The 21,880-nt window shown below is 35.9% G+C and overlaps 2 protein-coding genes across 6 annotated transcripts; both read right to left on the bottom strand.

Moving 5' to 3' along the window:
- Positions 1-995: 995 nt before the first annotated feature.
- SNRPN (small nuclear ribonucleoprotein polypeptide N) lies at positions 996-5,479 on the bottom strand. Its single transcript, XM_079129066.1, has 7 exons — positions 5,339-5,479; positions 3,918-4,069; positions 2,988-3,099; positions 2,365-2,517; positions 1,751-1,889; positions 1,273-1,398; positions 996-1,165 (listed from the first exon to the last, which is right to left on the bottom strand). Exons 1-7 carry the CDS (start codon positions 5,339-5,341, stop codon positions 1,128-1,130), a joined length of 723 nt encoding a protein of 240 aa, XP_078985192.1. The 5' UTR covers positions 5,342-5,479; the 3' UTR covers positions 996-1,127.
- SNURF (SNRPN upstream open reading frame) lies at positions 5,351-20,060 on the bottom strand. Of its 5 annotated transcripts, none has more exons than XM_079129071.1 (4): positions 19,927-20,060; positions 12,848-12,943; positions 8,271-8,425; positions 5,351-5,489 (listed from the first exon to the last, which is right to left on the bottom strand). In XM_079129071.1, the coding sequence occupies exons 1-3, from the start codon at positions 19,938-19,940 to the stop codon at positions 8,320-8,322; spliced, it is 216 nt and encodes a 71-aa protein (XP_078985197.1). In that variant the 5' UTR covers positions 19,941-20,060; the 3' UTR covers positions 5,351-5,489; positions 8,271-8,319. The 5 variants fall into 5 exon arrangements, with proteins under 5 accessions (XP_078985197.1, XP_078985195.1, XP_078985193.1 ...); XM_079129069.1 differs by lacking the exon at positions 19,927-20,060 and adding an exon at positions 18,879-18,961 and having other exon boundaries at positions 8,300-8,425; XM_079129067.1 differs by lacking the exon at positions 19,927-20,060 and adding an exon at positions 18,879-18,961.
- Between the last annotated feature and the right edge of the window lie 1,820 nt (positions 20,061-21,880).

Raw genomic sequence — 21,880 nt, forward strand, 5'->3', positions numbered from 1 at the left:
GTGCCCTTACATGATGTAAAAGATGGAACAGATGACATGTATGCAATCGACACTAGAAAAGCAATCAATAGAAAACAATTACAATCAACTTACCAGTCTTTATGTAGTTATTAACACCAATCTCTAATAGCAGTACACAAGACACTAATTCCTACCATCAATATGTGTAATTTACTCACTACCTATTAAAAATCTCAGCAGCAAAACCAAAGAACCTTCTCACCCATTTTTTAAAATGTATTTTTTCTCCATAACAAACTCAAACTAGAATTAGACACTAGGTCATTCCTTAACTATTTAACTTACAGATAGTTTATTTGTCTCAACAATTTAATACATCACTATTGATATGGTTCCACATATTGTAATATGAATTCTAGTGTGTAACTTACAATGTGCTTTTTTTTTTTCATTTTAAGTAAAACAACTTAATTTTCTCAAAATGCAAACCTCTTCTCCCTATCAACAGTCTGCCCTTCATAGTACTTTATAAATGAATACTTACATGCTGGTAGACAATGTTTACTCCAGGATCAGGTCTTCTATTCTGATCTCAGGGTACTGTAAAACTGATTAACTGAGGTAAATTTCACAAGGAAAGGCTTTCTCCTATTCCACATAATTGAACTTAATGAGCACAGAGTCCATGTAAGTGCCACAATTTCCTTCAGTAAATATAGTATCCTTATAAGACCTTTCATTTTATTTCAGATATTTTGACATAGTAAAGTGAAAAGCAGAAGGCTAATTATGAATTTTAGCATAACCATTTAAAATCCCTGTCTTCTGAGTTTACTTATCTGCAAAGGTTATTAACCAACACTGGTCATGCACAAAGTAGAAAGTCAGAAAGCAAAAAACAGGTAACACAACCATTTAATCTTAAGAAAATAATTTGAATAAATTCCTTAATAGGATTCAATACCAGAAAAAAATGTTTTCACTCTGACCTCACCAATATTAATAGGCAAAGAAAAAAATATACGAAAAGTACCTCATGGTTTAATTGTTCTATGCATTTATTATCTATATTAATGCAGAAAGGGGACAAAAAGCTCACAAACAATCTACACAATTCACAAGACACATAGCAGGGAGAAAAGTGACTTAGATGAATCAACAATATTCTAGGGTCTTGGTGGACGCATTCCTGGGGGAGGTGGACCTAGAAAGGAAAAAATAAAATGAAATTCAATGAAATGGTTAAAAAAATAACACACATACATTCAAAGGCCTAGCTGCCACTCTCAAGTTTCTATAATCCCAATTCACCTCTAATTCCTGGTGGTGGGGGCCTCATTCCAGGAGGGGGCATGCCTATTGGCGTCCCTCGAGCAGGGGGAAGCCCAATTGGTGGGCCCATGGGTGGTCTCATACCAGGTGGAGGAGCCATAATGCCTACAAAGAAAACATTTCAGAAAGAAAGACCCTGTAAGTTGACTTCGGAAAGTTAGACTTCAGCCCAAAGTAATACGTAAAGAAATGAGCTGGGCTCAATCCAGAAACAGGGAAAATCAGCAGCCAACAATAAGGATCAAATAGTTTCTCTTTAAATACTGCTCCTGTTCGCCATCTCTAAATCAAACAGAATTCATATTCTTTCATTGAGAACTAGTTATATATTCCCAAAATCTCTAATTGAGCACTTAGGCTGTGCCTTAATCCATTAGCTAAGGCAGTTGAGACAACACTTCAAGATGGCATATGATCTCTCAGAGACACAAATTATTCTTTTTCACAAATCCCATACCTGGTGGTGGGGTTGCTCTGCCTACAGGTGGGGGTGGAGTCCCCCGTCCTGGTGGGTACTGTGTTGGGGCTCCAGCAATGCTGGCAGTAGCAGCAACAGCAGCAGCTGCTACAGTGCCTCTTCCTTGTGGAGTCATTACCTGAGAAGGCAGAACCAGGAAGACAATAAAAATGAGAAACATGCTCACATTTTCAAACACAGAAAATAAATGATAGATATGTCTTCCTAAATACTAAATAATTACTGCAATTTTATACTTGCCTTATTCATATTTTATTTTTGCAGCACTGGGAATCAAACCCAAGGGCTTACACATGTTAAGTGCATGCTCTACCACTGAAATACATTCCATCCTGAGTTCACAGCTGTCTTTTTTCAAATGACATATAGTCATATTTTTCTTAATAAATAAGTAATAGTTTTACTTCTATCAAGACAGCTTTAAATACCCAGTGACCATTTTAAGTAACTAGTTTCATTTCCTTGCTTCTATATTTACCTACCTGTTTGTTCTAAAACATGTTGCTTAAATAAATACACATTTTTAAATGTCCTCAATCCAAGCATCTACTCACATTCCTCCACTAAGCTAAAATCCTTTCCTGGTTACCCACCTGCTGGGATGGACCCCCAACTCCTCTGACGGGGCCTGCTAATCCAGCAGGAGCCTGGGGAATTGGCACACCAGCTGGTACTCCTCTGCCAGCTGCCCTCCCAACCCCAGGACCTCCTGCAGCTCCAGCAAGTGGCACCCGAGCAATACCAGTCTGAAATAAGAAAATTTATAGTGTAAAACTGAATGATTTAACCAAGTTCTTATAAAAATCAGTTTTACCCACCATGTCCCCAGGCAACCTATCTAATATTAATTTTAGCACGCAAATGGAAAAAATGAATGTATACACCATGGAGGTAATTCTCCACATACATATTTTTCAAATTGTTAGGACACCATATCAAGTGGAAATAAATCAGCAACTCCCATTACTATCTAGGTAACCCAGCATTTAAAATAACTCATCAAAAAACAGTAGCTAACAAAGTTCTGTACACATTTTATTTAACAAAAGTATACTATACTGTGCCTCGATGGTGCCCCAATTTTAGCCATCTCAATGCAGTATCCTCCCACATTAAAATTACTTCCTTTTGTATGTCAGTTAAGAACAAAACAAAAAAAAATTACATTCAAAGAAAAAATTTTAAACAGCTCTGTACTGTCCTGCATCTTCCTTACATCTTTAGGGGGTGGTCCCTCCACTGTCATGGATACCAAATTCTCCCCACGCAGCAACACCAGACCTAAAACCCGCTTTTCTTCACGCTCTGGCTGTTTTGCATTCTTTGGCCTATGAATAAGAAAAAAATTGTAGCAAGATAAATTTTAGCAATCCTTATTCATTCACCAAAAGTACCAAATAAGATAAAAACTAATGCCAAGAGTCTCCATAAGAAAATTATTCAGTTTAACCCCCTAAAAGAAAATTCTGACTCAATTAACATGTGTATAAATAGCAAAGCTCCTCTCTATTTTAACTCTAGTCCTTTCCAGAATATTTCCTGGATGTTACACAAATATTACACAAAGTAAATTACTTTTGTAAAATATAGATACAAATGATGAGACTAAGCCTTTTACGACAAGCAAAATTGTCACCTCAATTTCCATACTAAAATGGAAAATAAATTTTTAAAATCATTTTAAAATCATTTAAAATTTTTAAAATCATTTAAATAAATCTTGAAGCCAAAACTGAAATAACAGTAATAGTAATAGGCAGAGGGGATACCAAATGGTAATTATAACCCAACTCCTCAACCATTGACAATTATTCTCTCTCCTTCAATCTAAGATTGTCACAGAAGGCAATGCAATAGATTAACACTTCTAATTTTTTTAAATAAACATAATTTGCTATTTTAATCATATCGTGTACAGTTTTATTCCCAGTAATGCATGATTGTTCTTGCAAACTTACACTAATACTTTGGATGCAATGCTTTTAAAGCTCTGACCCGAGTCAGAGATGATGATGAGAGGTTAGACAATAGACTGGTCCTGCTATAGTTTCTCTACCTATGTAAGTCACCCTTTATAACCTCTACTTCAGCTCTGTCCTTGGATTTTCACTGCCTTTGCCTCCAACTATTACCCAATCAGCCTTACTTGATTTTCCTGAACTCATCACAATCACAGAGGATCAAATTCATATGCTTGTCAAAAGCCTTAAAGGTGCCAATGAAGATTCGGCCATCTTGCAGGATACATCTCATTCTATAGTCAATGTGCTGCAGCATCTTGCTACTCTTGCCCACAGTCTGGAATTATTAAAGGAAATGTCAATGATCAACTTGTCTCATTTGTTCCCTAACTCCCATACCAATCCAATTCTGTTTTCCTTAAATAAACAATCCTTTTCCATGTCTTTTCTCCAACATTTCTTCTCACTAACTAATATACTAGACCAAATTTTGACACAGGACCATTAGACTGTTCTAAGAAAACTTTGACTTCTTAAAATTTTAGGCAGTTTTCCCATCATTACTCAACATATTTTTTTCCACAGAGATCCCTCAGCTCAGTTATCTTTTAGAGCTGTAATCTCTTCCCTTCCCAAATACATTACTTCATATCATCTGATTTTATAACTATGTTTTTTACCCTGAACAAGTCTGTACCTCAAATAAAACTGCACATGCCATCAACCTAACCAAAGCATAATACAGGGTACTTCTTAGCTCTGTAAAAACATTCAGATCCATAACACAACAATATTCAGAACATTCAAATTCTAGTTTCTCTACATTTTCTTCTTTCATTTTTGTTGCCCTACTGCACAATTTTAGATATCATAGTGACCTTCCCATGTGAGATTTTAATATGGGGTGATGATCTCCCTATATTAATAAAATGTGACTCGTTGGGGGATTAAAAAGCAATATAGAATATTAAGGTTTTTCATACTTCAAGAATCAATTCTGATACTCTTGGAGAATGCATGCTCTGTATTTTCAGAATCATGGAATTTTCATTAGGATACTCTATCCAGATTGTATTCATCTATACTAATCAACTCAATCTTCTGTCCCAGCAACTTGGGAGGCTGAGACAGAAGGATTGCAATTTTAAGGCCAGCCTTAACAACTTAGCCAGACAGTCTTAAAAAAAAAAAAAAGCAAAAAAAAAAAAAAAATTAAAGGGTTGGGGACATAACTCAGTAATGGAGCACCCCTGAGTTCAATCTGTAGTACTTCAAAAAAGGAGAAAAAAACTTCTACATAGTCTGTAATTCTTCAGAAATCTGATCTTAAGAGTACCAATGGGCAAGATGGTTCCTTAAAACAGCAATGATCACCAAAAACTACTTCTGTATTTTCTCACATCATAAGTTATCTCTTCTCAGCATGGTTTCCATAACTTTGTACAAGACACCAAAGGTTTCTCATCTCCAGTTTTTTTAAGTACAATAAAAATGCATATCTATGGATATATTCTCATTTCTAACTTTCAAAAACCCAAAGTTCCACACATCTTGGGAAATTATTCTTTTGGGCCCTTACCACCCTGTACCTTAATGTACATCTTACCATGACTGCTGTTCCACCAAAGCCGATGTCAACAGTAAAATTTTGGGATCCTTAACACCTAAAGGAAGGCTTGGTACAGATAAAGGTATGATGCAGGTTCTCCTATAAACAATGCAAGCTGGGCAGAAGCTTCAGAAACAGTAGATAGAGCCTGCAGAGGAAAGCATGTTATAGCTGCACTGCAATCTATCATGTTTAAACAAGTAATTCTGCACTAAAATCACTACAACACACATTCAAAACACCCATCCTCTCATGCTGCCATACCAAGTCTAACAAACTTCAGTATTCCCTTATCTTAACTCCCACATTTGACACACCCAATGTGATAACTCATTTATTTTACCTACTAATTCTTAAATTCTGAATTCCCATTCCCAAAATTCACATCAATATCTCAATTATTCCTGAATTTATTAAAAAAGTGGTTTTTTTTTTTTTTTTTTTTGCGGTGCTGGGGAATGAACCCAGGGTCTTGTGCTTGCGAGACAAGCACTCTACCAACTGAGCTATCTCCCCAGCCCTAAAAAAGTGTTTTCTTTTAGATTAACCTCCTAAATATTTTCAATTTTCAACTGCAATGTTCTCTCTCTTTCTTTCCCCTAAAGCCTGTTCAAAATATGTTAGGTAATCTTTCCTCACCGAGTACGATATGAATCTGCTTAAGACTTCTATATAGTCAATTACAGCCAGAATAATATAGGGTCTCAAACTATTGATTATAATAATTGCAAAGTAAAAAGCAGCATCACATTGTATGATGGATGAGCAGTCAAAGATCTTCTCAAATCAAAGGGCATAAAAGCAAATAAACAACTTAAGATCTCTCATCATGGAAAATCAAACTTTTGTAAAATATAGACTTTGAAATGATTAAACTTGAGACCCTCTAGAGAAAAAGTACAAAATATATGATCACTAAAGAAGTAACAAGAGAATATACAAATGTTCCATTTGTATATTCATTTACAAAATAATGCCAATTAAAACCAGAAGACTAGGGTACAATGGCACATGCCTATAATCTCTCCAATATGGTAGGCTGAGGTAGGAAGGTTGTAGGTTCAAATTCATCCTTTGCAACTTATCAAGACCCTATTTCATAATAAAAATAAATAAACAAAAAGAATTGGGGATTTGGCTCGGTGGTAGAACACTCCTGAATTTAATCCCCAATAACACAAAAAATTAATTAATTTAATTTAATAAAAATAAAAAAACACACATGCAAAAATATTTCCTTCAAAATTTTTATTTAATAACAACAACAACAAAGGAAAAAAAATAAACCTAAGGGAAGTATGAGAACCTAAGTATGTTTTCAAGGTAATAAATACTTCCTCACATGCCCTTAGAAAGTGATAACAGAAAATTTAAGATTCATACTGCAAAAAATATTTTAAAGAAATAAAATTCATATTAAATTTATATTCTATGCTCCACACTTGGATAATTATCATATTAAATTTTCAGATACCAAAAATGGACCTCTAGTTAGATACAGTGGCACAAGTCTGTAATCCAAGCTACTCCAGAGGCTAAAGAAAAAGGAAAAGAAGTTAGAGGCCAGTGTGGATACTTTAGGGACACCCCATGTCAAAATTCTGAAAGAAGTACTAGGAATATAACTCAGAGGTACAGCAGTTGTATTTGTGAGTCTCTGGGTTCAATCTCCAGTACTACAAAAAAATTTTTTTACATAAAAAGAAACTCCTGGTTGAATAGCACTCATACAAAATGTTTGCAAACCAAAAGACCAGAAGTGTTTCAGATTTCATGTTTTGGACTCTAGACTATCTGCATACATATCATGATACATTGAGGACAGTAACAAAATCTAAATGTAAAATTCAAATTCATATGCTTCATATATACCTGAAAAGTCAAAAAAGTTCCTAGGTTAAAAAAAATTAAGCTGTGGATACCTACTTATTGAAAAATGTCTTTACTCTGGAGAACAGCTGGGGACAGTGATCAGATTCCAGTGTTTATTCACAAGTACTTGTAATTACTACAGAATGTTGAGCATAAAGGACACCATGAGATCATTTCTCAGATAAGCTATCTCTTCAGATTTCAATTTGAAATGATGGACATAAACAATCCTAGTTAACTCATGTTGAAGAGTAACAGTTCGAAAAACAAAATATCTATAAGAGAATTCATCCGTAAACCCTTTCTAACACAAATAATAAATAAGTGAGTACATATGTTGTGTGTGTCTGTTGTGTGTGTACAAATAAATCCCAGGAATTAGAGCACTGTAATGTTAAAACAGAAAAATATTTACAAAATAAAACAGTACTAAATCAAAATCAAACTTGGAATGTCTTTTTTCCCATAAAAAAAAGTGAGCAACGAACAGAAAAGACAGACTAAATAAATGTACATCACATTGAAAAATTATGGATAGTAGATCTTTATTACATTGCTGATTCAAAGAGTTTGAAAATACATTGGAGAAAACATGAAAGTGAGAGAAAGACAATAAAAAAGAAATAATTAGTAAACAGCATGGGAAAATACTTAGATTCTGTAACACTCATTGAAAATGAATGTGAGATACATTTACAATTTCATTTATGCCAAAACAACTAATTCTGGTCAAAGTGTAAAGCAGCACACTATATTTTGAAGGTTAAAAAAAACTAATACAGTAAATACTTGCAAACTGGACACACACACAAAAATGAATTCTCCCACAAAAGGAAATTATAAGACATTCATAATACCTATTTATAATGATTTTTCATATAAAGTTAAAAATCAAAATAAAATATGAATAAAACTTCCTGAAAAGCATGCACTATGAAGTTTGGAAATAATACCAAAATGTTTCAGGGCAAGGACGTTAAGGTCAGGTTTCTATTGTTTTAAATGTCATAAGATGTGCTTATTTTATGACACTGATCATTACAGTATGAACTCTAACCTGTTATTTTTTTCCTTGAAATCAGCTACCTTGATGTTCCAATATTGCTTTAACCACCTCTTGGTGTCTCAGCTAAGAAGGCCTGTCTCAGTTCCGCCTGAAAATCCACCACAGGTACTTGTTGCTGCTGAGAACGCCTTGGGTACAAATGACACCTATTATAAGAACACACACACAAAAAAAAACACAATATTTATATCTAGAGATATACACATACACACACACACACACACACACACACAAGATATATCTCAATAATAAGATATTTGTCCATATTCAGTTGTATGAAATAAAACACAAAGACCCTTACATTTACAAAGATTATCCTTTAGGTTCATGAGCTAACTGTAACACAAAGCACAAAGTCTTGGCACAAAGATATGTGCAAGAAACTTGTAGATACTAACCCAATCTGGGGACATTCTCAAAGAATTAAAAACCTAAGAGCTTTTATCCCCATAGAAATACTGTCAGTCAGTACCACCATCACTCTCTTTCCAATTATTCTATATGGAAATAATGCTTTCGCCCTGCAATAGAGTGAGGGTATTTGCTACAGAATTTTTAGTTATACATTAAGTCTGTTTCACCTGAACCATTTTCCTAACAAATAACTATGTAAAATAACTTTTAGGCTCCATGCGGTTTGAGGGATTTCAAACTACGTGATTCAACCATCTGTATTAATAATCAGAAAATTCTATAAGAAAGCCCTTCACAAAAAAAAAAAAAAAAGAAAGAAAGCCCTTCACATACCCTTATGGGTCAGTAACCTTGCTATGAATCTGACTGTAATAAGAAAGATATCTAGGAAATAGGCATGGTAGTACAGGCCTGTAAATCCCAGCAACTCTAGAGGTTAAGGCAGGAGTATCACAAGATCAAGACCAGTCTCAACAAGTCCACAATAAAAATCAAAAACAAATGAAGATGAAACAGAGTGGTAAAGTACTCTAGATTCATTCCTCAGTGTGTGCACGTGCTAACTGTCTCACGGGCATGGGCGCGCGCGTGCACACACACACACACACACACACACACACACAAACACAAAGATATAGGAAATTATAGTTTGCTGATCAACAGGAAAGGCCTGGTTTAGGGCATGGGTTGACACCAGCAATTTTGCCATTGTTGGTAAGGGGGAAAAAAGGGGATAAAAAAACATGAAAATATTCAATAACAGCTGGATTTGGAAATGGGATGATAGTACAAGTTTTTCACTTTTTTCTATTGATCTTCTATAATTTTTAAACATGCTAATATATAATAAAGAATTTAAGCCAGGTGCCTTGGCACACGCAGGTAATCCCAGAGACTTAGGTTGAGAATCATAAAGTCAAGTCTAGCCTGAGCACTTTGGCAAGACCCTTAGCAACTTAGTGAGACCCTATCTTGGCATAAACACTAAAAAGTATTGGGGATGTAATTCAGTGGGTAAGAAGACCCTCGGTTCAATTCCCAGTACAGAAAACAAAAACGATGAAAATTATTAGCTGGCCTCTGTCCCAGGTTGCTAGGAAGTCACATCCAACTTTTTGGAATTTACCAAAAGATAAAAGTATCTTTGTTGTTCTTGGTGATTTATAATAATGAGATGATTCAGAATGGGAGATGGTAGGGTATTAATGGGATAACTATCAATGAAGATTCAGCTTAATAGAATATACAAGTACCTGGTTCATGAAATTCTGAGCTTACATAAACCATAATACCAATTCTATTAATACTACATCTATATAATCCTATAATCTATTTACTCTAAGGATGAAGAGAACTGGGAAAATTATACAATTTCCCTAACTCAATACTCAACTCAGATCCTCCTCCAAATTCAGGACTGTGCAGTTGTAATATATAATATACACAGGAAAACTCAAGTTATGTTTCCTCAAAATCGAAATGTTTCCACTGATATGGACAAGATAAAAAAGATAACTGTAGAAGGCATACCTCATCCCAAAAGAAGATGAACATGAGATCACTTGTATTAATCTAGGTTGAGATGTATAAAATAAAAACTCTAACAAAAGAAAACAAACACAATGGACCAGTTAAATCCAGATATGTTGGAGCACTTCTCTGTATTAAGGAGGCTGAGGTAGAAGAATTACAAGTTCAAGGCCAGCTTGAAAATGTTAGTGAGACAGTCTTGAAATTAAAAAAAAAAAAAAAAAATGTAAGTCAGGCACAGTGGCACATGCATGTAATCCCAGTGACTTGGGAGCCTGAGGAAGAATAATCCCAAATTCAAGGCCAACCTCAGCAATTTAGAAAGGTTCTAAGCAACTTAGCAAGACCCTCTTTCAAAAAATTGTTTTAAAAAAAGGGCTTGGGATGTAGCTCAGTGGTAAAAGCACTCCTGGGTTCAATCACCTGTACCAAAATGTAAATAAAAATGAATAATTTTTAAAAACTAAGGGGATGTAGTTTCATGATAGAATACCCCTGGATTCTATCCCCAGTTCCATCAAAAACAAAAAACAAAAAGAACTTTGGAGCTACAAAAGTCTGCAGAAGGAAAACAAAGAAAAATCAAAAATAGTTAATAATCATCATGAAAGACAAAAACATACAAAATATTTATAAATACTAAATATAAACTTTCATGTAATATTCTATCAAAGCAACCTTCAAAATATAAAAGTTGTAATCAAAGAATACATTCAGTCAGGTGTGGTGATATATGCCTGCAATCCCAGCAATTCAGGAGCCTGAGGCAGGAAGATCATTCAATTGGAGACCAGCAGGGCAATTTAGCAAGATCCTGTCTCGATATAAAAAAAGTCAGGTGTGGTGGCACATACAGGTAATTCCAGCTACATAGGGGGTGAAAGCAAGAGGATTGCAAACTCAAGGCCAGTCTAAGCAAACTGGCAAGACCATGTCTCAAAATAAAATAAAAAGGGTAGAGCACTTGCCTAGCATGGATAAGGCCCAATCCCCAGGGACTCCAAAAAAAAAAAAAAAAAAAAAAAAAAAAAAAAAAAACCTACTCAAAAAAGAATTTGAATGTCTAAAAATTAATTAGAAGAAATGAGGAAAGCTTTATTCTGTTGGGAATGGCAGCACACACCTATAACCCCAGTGACCTGGGAAGCTGATTCAAGAGAATTGCAAGGCTAGTCTCTGTAACTTTAGTAAAACCCTCAGCGACCTAGCAAGACCCTGTCTCAAAATTAAAAAAAAAAAAAAAGGACTAATGATGCAACTCAGTGGCATAGCACCCGTGGACTCACTTCTCAGTACCCCCAATGAATAAAAAAATAAAATGAAAATGTGCAAACCTTTGACAATTTTTCACATATTCAATGAACAAGTGACAAAAGTTAACATGTAAAAATGTTACCTACCTCCTATAATTTAAAGAAAACTATAGTTAAGGAAATAAATTATTAATACAGTATAGTTTAGAATGATTGTTCATACCATCACTGTTAAGAGCCAAGAAATGCAAACCAAATAAATATCTACCGAGTAGGTTAATGATTAAAATAACCTGCAATCTATAAAATAATTATATATACAGCTATAGCAAGATCCCCAAGACATATTGTCAGAAAAAATCATAAATCACAGTGTCATGTATATAAACACACACGCGTGCATGCATAGGATGAATTCTTAAATGATAAATATCAAATACTTAAAAATTATCTCTGGAGTGGGAAGGGAAATGAATTGATAATGATTTTAAGAGACTTTCCAGGCCGGGCACAGTGGCACATGCCTATAATCCCAGTGGCTCGTAACAAGGGTTGGAGATGTGGCTCAGTGGTTAAGGGCCCCTGGGTTCAATCTCTGACATCAAAATAAAAAACAAAAAAGAGATGCTCCAGTGCCCCCACACCATTGTCCTGTGCTGGGGCTCAGGTCTTGGGCATGCTAGGTATTCTATCACTGAAACACACCCCCAGGAACCAGACTCACTCTTTTGACTGTATATTAATGCATAATTAATACTTTTCATTTGGAAAAAAAATAACAAAACAAGCGGAAGATAGAAAAAATGCTATCTATTGATACTATCAAAATTTTAGTGTCAATCACAAAATGCCAGATTCAATATGCATCAGGTTATTAAAGATGTTCAGATATTTTTAATTTAAATTGCCCTTCTAGAAACATAAATTATGTCTCTGTATCCACAGGTATAGGCACTAAATACAGAGAAAAAATTTAGACTTTAAATTTTTAACTAGATAAACACACTAACCAAAGCCTAAATATTGAAGAACAAGAATACATAAATTAATGTTACTTCAATGTATAAAACACTTTACAAACATACAAAGTGTTTTAATAACATAAATAAAAATCAAAATATCTTAAATATACAATGAAAGATACAGAATTTTATAGAGATAATACCCGCCTATATATATAAAGAAAAAAATTATACTAAAATCAGAGCTTAAGATAGGCCAAAACAAAGATAATCTCACCATTTTACTATATCCCTATATTATAAGCATCTGCTTCTTTAATTGTTTTTGTCTCTTCATTCCATGATACTTTTGTTCTAAACTAAAACATGATTCTGACCTAAATTGGTTCTCAGTTCAGACTGTACTCACTCTTGATTGCTCAGTGAGGCTGTCCTTCTACGTTTGACTTGGACTTCCACCTCTGGCACGTGCTGTTCTGTAGTTCGTCTCAGGTGTAAGCGATCCCTGAAACAGATAAAGAGAATTGTTTAGTACACCTCATCAATTTATGAAACTATTTATGATCAACTTACAAAAGTGTCCAAAAACTAATTAAAACAAAATAATACTAAAATATTGGAAGATCTTTACCCTTCAAACAATCAGGATCTTGGCTATTATAGCCAATCGTATCGGAAATCTGGTTTTTAAAAGATTAGGAAATTAAGTACATATACACTTCCATTTACATTTACACATCTATACAGAAAAATTCTCTCTCTCTCTCTCTCTCTCTCTCACACACACACACACACACACACACAGAGGCATATACTAACATACCACCACTATATACATATTCTGGCTAAAAATAGCAAAGCTGATTCCAAAACTGACTTGGGAAGCATATTTTTAAAATCCTACTAAATAATATTTTTATATAGTGAAATTACAAAACATTCACTAATTGCAAAATGTCTACTTTTAAAAAAAATAGATTAAATTAGAACAAATTATATTCCATGCTTTTATAATTATGTCAAAATAGATTCTATTGTCATGTATAACTAAAAATAAATATTAAAAAAAGCCTTTTGTACAAATTTTGCTTTAAGAATGCAAAACAAGGGCTGCTTAAAGCAAAAAACTTCCACCATGTTAAGACCTGCAGACCATTTCACAAAATGGCTGTTTTATGAAACAGAATCAAATCAACCACTGGGGGCAGCCATGTTAGGAAATGTAGGAACCACTCATAAAACTGCAATTCAGAAATGCGAAACTAGAAGACAGAAAAGGCCTTTCATAAGTCAAGCAACTAGTGTTTCACACGTAGTATACAAAGGCCCACACCAAAAGTCAATTATCTGAACCCTTCCTACTATTTTTTTTGTTTTTTTTTTTTTGGGGGGGGGAGGGGGGTGTAGGTAACTGGAAATTTAACCCAGGGGTGCTTTATCATTGAGCCACATCCACAGCTCTTTTTAATTTTACTTTGAGACAAGGTTTCAATTGCTTAGGGCCTTACTAAAATGCTAAGGAGGCATTGAACGTGGGATCCTCCTGTCTCAGCTTTCTGAGTTGCTGGTATTATAGCTATGTGCCACCACACCCAGCATCCTTCCTACTTTTAAAAGTAGTGTCTGATTTTTAGAATAAAACAGGTTACCAATAACTCCCTATCACTTTATTGCTTTAAGAACTTTAAGTGTTCAAATTATGCCACAAAAATTATTTTTAAAAATCATGTATGAACTGGGGATATAGCTCAGTTGGTAGAGTACGTGCCTAACACCCTGGGCTCAATCCCCAGAATCTCTCTCTCTCTCTCTCTCTCTCTCTCTCTCTCTCTCTCTCACACACACACACACACACACACACACACACACACACACACACACACATCATGTATGTCACCAGGCATGGTGGTGCACACCTATAATCCCAATGGCTTGGGAGGCTAGGGCAGGAGAATTACAAGTTCAAAGCCATCCGCAGCAATTTAGTTAGGCCTAAGCAATTCAGTGAGATCCTGTCTCTAAATAAAATATGAAAAAAGGTCTGGAGATGTGGCTCACCGGTTAAGTGCCCCAGGTTCAATCCCTGGTACCCAAAGGAAAAATAACTCACATATGCCTACATATTAAGATTTTTAAACAGTAAAATTTACATGTTGCTAATTTTAGTGACCATGGATTAGGTCCTTTCAATGACATCTGAAGGACAAGCAAACTAATAAATAAATTTGATTTTAATGAAGGGCATTAAAAATAGTGAAATGAAGCCAGATGAAGTGGTGCACACCTGCAATCAGCTCAGCAGGCTGAAACAGGAGGATCAACAATTTAGCAAGACCCTAAACAAGTAAGACCCTATCTCAAAATTTTAAAAAAATTTACAAATATAAAAAATAAAAAGGGCTGAGGATGTTGCTCAGTGGTAAATTGCCCCTATGTTAGAATCTCCAGTACCCTACCCCCTCAAAAAAGGGGAAATGATAATCAGTAGGAAAGCGAAAAAAATTATAACATATATCTGCTAAGAGTAAAATATTCAAAACAACAAAAACATAAAACAAAAAGTGGAGCAGGGTCTTTGGAATGATAGATTAATTTATGGTACTGATAGTCATTTTCAGAACTTTACATGAACTTCCAAACATCCAATTTATATACATTAAATATCTACATGTTTTTGTATGTTAATCATACATCAAGAGTATTTTTATTAAATTTTATACCCAGAATATGAAGGAACTCATATAAATTCAGCAATAAAAAGGCAAAATCTATTTTCAAAACAGGTGAAGAAGAGCTGGTAATGTAGGTCAGTGGTAAGAGTACTTACCTTGCATACATGAGGTCCTGTGTGTGATCCCCAGCACCAGTTCCTCCCCCCCAAAAAATCAAAATGGGTAAAGGATCTGAAGACAGTTCTTCAAATAAGATATATAAATGGCCAAATAGCACATGAAGTTCCTTCTTCATTAGGCAAAAGCAAATCAAAACCACAATAATATACTACTTAACACTAGAGTTGGGAAGGAGATAAATATAATGCTAGTTGGTATGTAATATGATGCAGCCCTTGGCACTACATAAAAAATGTTAACTGTGAGACAAACATAATGATCTAATAATTCCTCTACAAGATGTATGATAAAAATACAATAAACTTGTAGCACATTAATGTTCCCAAAGGGGTAATTCACAAAAGCCAAAAAGCATTAACTTAAATGCCTATTGACTCAAGGATAAATAAAATATGTCATTATATGATATATCCTACACAATGGAATGTTATTGACCCATAGAAAAGGAAATACTGACATATGCTGAGTTCATAAATATACTTAATAATTAAATGCATTCTATTAATTTAACACAATAAAAGGAACTATCAACAAAATTATTCTCTATCCATTATGGTATAACTACAAATACTCCATTATCGAAAAAAAAAAAAATCTATACTTTTACCCCTTATCAGTTCCTCAGAGTGAAAAAATCTGAGTTCAGTTAAGAAAATTTATAAAATAAGACCCATTATTTCAACTTTCAGCCTAAATATAAAATAACAAAATCATGCATGAACTTTATTTCAAAAATGTTGGTTGTGTCAGATACAATCACATAGGTGCCGGTGCATTTATAAACTTCTTTACTGTAGTCTCAACCAGAAACCAACATTATAGAAAATTAACCAGTTTAAGAAAAAAATGAAGTTATATATAAATAATATTAAAATTTTTACTCCAAGATCTAAATCCAGAAATACACTGAAAAGTAAAAACTAATAGGATCCCATAATTTATTCCTATGTCATTTCCTATAAAATGTTTAATATACTTTATATTTAAAAATTCAATGAAGACCTCAGGAATTTTAAAAAATTGATAACATTAGATCCTTCCCATCTGCACTTCCTGAATATAGGAAAAATCAGTGCCTCCAAAACACAAGCAATTATAAAAAGGAGAATTCTGAGCCAGTCAGCACTAAGAAATTGCTAGAGAAAAGGGTAATATATATGTACTACTTTTACCAGTTTCAGAGGATGTCATCATTAGCACTATTACTCAAGTTCCATGTTTCTTAGCCACAAAAGTGGAGGGAAGGCAGCTAAACAGAGGAAACAAGATTAAAAATTTTATTGTCCTTTGTTATGACGGGGCAGCACTTATAACATGCTTAAGTCAAGAATTCTCCCTAAAAAAAATGGCTAAATAACAGGGTAGTGACAGATAAAATATATTTATAATGCTATACATATTAAATGTGAAATTCTTTGGAAAACAAAAATGAACAATTAGGAAGACAAGTCGGTAAGACAGATAAAAATGTAAATAAGGGAACTAAGACATCAATAAAATACTAATCAAATAAAAGAGAAAACCAAGTTAATAATACAAGTTCTGTGAATAAACTAAGTTAACGACGTCTTGCTTTAAAGAGCAAGTTTCCCTCAATCAAGCTTCCTTCATCTATATCACAAGAAGAATTTGTATTCCTCATTTTCAAAAAGCTCAAGAAAGGAGCCAAACATTCACTGAACAGTTCAGAGACCTTAAAAATCTTCAGATGCTTTGAAACAGGATGAGGTCTTTCCAAAGGGATCTGCCATGTTGCAATGGTGAGCCTGAGTAAAAGACTACAAAATGGAGAACCAACTAAACAGTTTGTAAATAGTCAAATGATCCAGAAGTTAAACCAAAATATATATGAAGCAACATCTTCCTACAAGCCAACAAAAATGATCAAATGATAAATAATGCCAACAAATTTCCAAAATTCTACTTTCTAACTGCTAAAAATAGAAAATTCCAAAACAAAGCTTTTCAAGCTAACTAGATTTGCCTTGTTAATTTCACCTGAAGAAAACCAGACATACTATTTACCATACATAAAATGAAAAATATGATACAATGAAGGTAAGCACAAAGGAAAACAAAATCTCTTAAGAAAAAATATTTTAAAAAGTTATGGAATATAATAATCCTATTATTTGGTTTATTTTTTCACATCAAATTTCCCAGTAGCTCCAACTTCAAAAACTATCAAAACCTTAATTTAAAAATTCTTCTGAAGGCAACAGTCTTGGGCAATGATTCCGATCCCACGCACACCCCCAACCCAATAGGATTCTCACCATTTTTCTGATTCTCTTTTCTTCTCTTTGAACATAGGAGTCCAAGATAGTTCAATGTTTGCAATGCCCCTCCCCTAGTTTAATAAAACCATCTTTTTGGTGGGATAAAAATGGGGCGTCAGAAGATTCAAATAAACTACTGCTAATGGTAGATGCAACTGTTAAATTATCAAATCTCGAATGCAGAAAATCAAAGGCTACATATTGGGAAGGGGAGTGTGTAAGGGGTTACTGAATGCACTTTGAAAATAAACCATACAATATAATAAAAGGAAAATCTACAAAAATTAGAAGGTGACTTTGAAAACAAATTTGTTGACATCTCCACCAGTAACAGAGGCTGCCTCAAGCAGCACCATCATGTCTTGGGATGGATGCACATTTGATGTCCTGTAGACCCCCACCACTTCAGTCTACAACAGCACAGAAAAGCAGGGTCATAAATCAACTGTGGAGACTGCAAATTCCTAGTCTCTCCTTCATTTCACACCCCTCCATCCATCAGAACCCTACCATGGCACTGTGGAGAGGGGGATGCTGCCAAGCCTGCTGAGTGGAGTATGTGTAACCCCATGTCCTTCCCCTCACCCTCCATTGTGACACAGTAGGGAAAGAGAGGTAAAACAGCAGCTGATATAGCAGTCAGGTGAAGGGGAGGTCTTCCACCCTCTCCAAGCCAAGGCTGCATAACCATCCTCTCTGCTTCCAGCTCCATAGCAGGTAGTTAGCTGTCCTACCTGCTGCACCTGCGCACCCTGCACCCTTCACTGCAGCCCTTTGGGGAGGGGGCGGACACCTCACCTAAGATGCCGCCTATCTCACCCATGCCTTTTCCAGAGCATATGGTTGAAATTTCAGCAGGGCAAAAATGAGAAGACAGGCACAGTCCCACACCTGCTGTGACATTATGAGGAGGGGCGACCACCCGCCCCACCCTGCTGCGCCTGCGCAGACTAGTGCCTCTGCAGCAGCGGCCATCTTTGGGAAAGTGCACAATGGCGGTGACGCGAAATATTACCCTCTTCCGATCCTGAGATAGCCTTTGAAAACCATATTATGAATAGGAAAAACAATGAAAAACAGTGCCCCGTGGCATCCCTTCACATATTTGTCAGAAGATGTACAACACTAATATTTGCACGCCATTTCCCTTTCTTACAAAATAGACAAGAAAACCAAAACCAAATTTCTGCAACCAGCACTTCACTGTAGAGGCATGGCAGCTTAAAAAAGCAAAAAGCCCAATCACAATATGCAAACTGCACCACGCCCAAAGATCACATGAAAATTAATGTTCCTTCAAAGTCTCTACTTTTGTCTGCAACCATCCATCTTCTCACCCCCTTTCCCTTCACACCAGAGGTCACTCTGCTGACCCATCCAGTCACTTCGGACACTCAGCTGGCCCTGCCATTACGGCCATGCACACCAATGAATACTCCCCCACACTACCACAGCCACTGTGAACACCCCACTGGCCCCCACTATATCTACCACCACTTCCCCTTCATGGGCTCCCACTCCTCCCACTCATGTCGGAAACCCTGATGGCCCCAACGACACTACGGGATGTCCAACCTACCCTCTGGCCCTCAGCCCTCCGGTGGCCCTGTATTACCCCCTGAACTGCAGCTGTATCACCTCTGTTACAAGCAAAAGGGCAGACTATCCCAGTACCCTGTAGATACCCCAGTGCCCTATAGATACCTGCTGCACCCTCCCCCACCGCCAAAATTACTCCACGGTCACCCCGACATAACCCCAAAACTGTACCAGGTCCCCTCAGTCAGCCACCCAAATTGTGTGTCATTACGTTCCTTCCCTAAAATCACTACAGTCCCCTCGGTGTATCCACTCCCATCTGTGCTGAGGTAATCTCGCCGTATCCCCTAAGCGAAACCACTAGGTACTGTGGAACTGCGCACCACGGTCACCTCCCGAATGTCCCCGAAACTGCGCGGCACCTTCCCTTTTCCCAAGCCGAGCAGCAAATCCCACGCCCTATCATGGACACCTCAGCTTACCCTCCCGGGCTTCGGTCACCGGCAATATAACCCCACACCACACCGGCAACCCACAGTAACCACCTCAGACTTGCAAGGTAAAGGTTCACCCACGAAAGGACCTGTTGCGGCATCGGAGGACAGAGGAGAGGATGCGGCACAATGCCGCATGACACCAAAGGGTAGAACAGATAAGTTCCAAATTTCCAAAGGTGTCTGATCTGGTTCTCCAAAACAAAGGGCTGTAGGCCCAGAATTTCCAGTTTTATACAATACTCCTAGTCCTAGTAACCTGGAGCATTTAGTGGACAAAAATGAATGTTCCCCAGGCTAAGAGAAGCCACCAAAACAGCTGACCTTGCTCGCTCCATCGCGCCGCTGACCGCTCCTCAGGCCGAGGCGCCAGGCATCTCCAGGGGCCGCTCGTCTCTGCGCAAGACTACCGCAGCGCAGACTTACCGCACCTCCCGACCTGCGCATGCGCACCAGCTCCCCCTAGTGCTGCACATGCGTGTCTATTTGCCGCAGTGCAGAGGGCCCAACGTCCTCTGACCAGAAGGACCTGAGTGGAGTGGGTTATCAGACCCCAAGAGTTCGCATCTCTGATGCTTTAACAGAAGGACCTCAGAAACCACAAATATCTAGAGTTAATGGACCTGTCTGCCTATTTTTATTTATTTATTTTTATTTTAAGAGTGTAATATTAGGAACTTCTGCTTTTTTGAAAATATGTGTAAAGCCGTCAAGAAATAATCCTTCGTTCCTAAGGTGTCACTGGCCAAACAGTCCTGATTTACAATCTCCATCAGGCTTTTCTCTATGCAATACACAAAAAGTGGTTTGGAAAAATTACATTAACCAAAACCACAGTCCACACAAATATGCCAGATACTTGAAACATCCAGAAGAAAATCTTTCTATCTTTAAAAAGATGCTACATTGTTGAAAACTTGTGAATTGTTTTCCCCGTTTTGAATTTCTACTTCTTTTGTAAACCTTCACAATTATTCCCCAAAATCAGAATGTAAACTCTTCAATATCACATGGATAGATCATTCAATTAGGAAAACTGGCTTCTTGTAAAACAATAGGACTCTACCTAAAGTCTAAAATATAATAGTTTTCCTTGCCTATTAAATTTGGGAACATTTAAATTTCTTACCAAATATCAGTGATAGTGGAGTGGAGGAAAATAGGCACTAATGAACAAATATAAATAAGGTTTTTTACCTTAATAATATCCTGTCTGCAGATTTAGATGTTTATGTTCCTTGGGAAAGGACAATGATAAGGTTTAAGAAGCTAAGGAAATAATCCTAAAAGTACATTTGCATAGTGTTTTACATATCTTTGCCTTTTCTCAGTTGTCCATTTCAAAGAACTTGGGGTGAAAGGAGACTAATGGGGATTAATTGGCTAAAATTCCTTCCCTACCCCTCTAAAATGCTGCTGAGTTCCTAGTGATCATAGAATCAAAGTGTGCACAGATTTCCCCATAATAAGCTATGTAATGAGAATCAGAAAACAAGTTAAATTATTTCACATATATACATAAGTAACAAAATACATTATTGAGGTTACCAATAATGATATATTTGGCTAAATTATATAAAACTGCAAATATTCAATGGGTTTTTTTATCCTTAATAAATTATTTATGATTATCTAATCAATACAATAACATTAAATTTACTTAGTAGAAGGATCTTTCTATTAAGTATTGAGTATTATCATAAAGAATGAAATCATTTCATCACATGACAGCAAAATACCATAAGAAATACCATGTGGGAGTCAATATAAATTGATTATAAAATTCAACATAAAGATTATTAAGTTTGTCTTTTTTTTTTAATTCTTAGAAAGTTCACATCAATTTCATTTGGGAACAGGAAAAATGTGACCACTTCAGAATAATCTTAGTAAAGTCATATGTGGTATTGAAATTTTTTTTTATTATCTTTTTTTTTGACAGTGATTATCTTCTTTCTTTAAAAAACTTTTTCATACATGTATATAGGGTCATAATCTCTGTCTCATTCTTCCCATACCATCCTTCCTATACCCACCGTCCCAGACCTCCACTCACTCCCCTCTGCACAATTCAAAGTTCCTTCATTCTTCCCTACCCACCCCCACTATGGAACAGCATCCGCTTATCAGAGAAAACATTCAACCTTTTGTTTTCTTGGGATTGGCTTATCTCACCTACATGATATTTTTCCAGTTCCATCCATTTATTAGTAGTTTTTGAGCTTTAAAAATTTGAAACTTCTACTACTTCATTTTTATTTATTTGTATAAAGTAATG

Source organism: Sciurus vulgaris (assembly GCF_902686455.1).
Source record: "Sciurus vulgaris genome assembly, chromosome: 2".
In the NCBI taxonomy this organism is placed as follows: domain Eukaryota; kingdom Metazoa; phylum Chordata; class Mammalia; order Rodentia; family Sciuridae; genus Sciurus; species Sciurus vulgaris.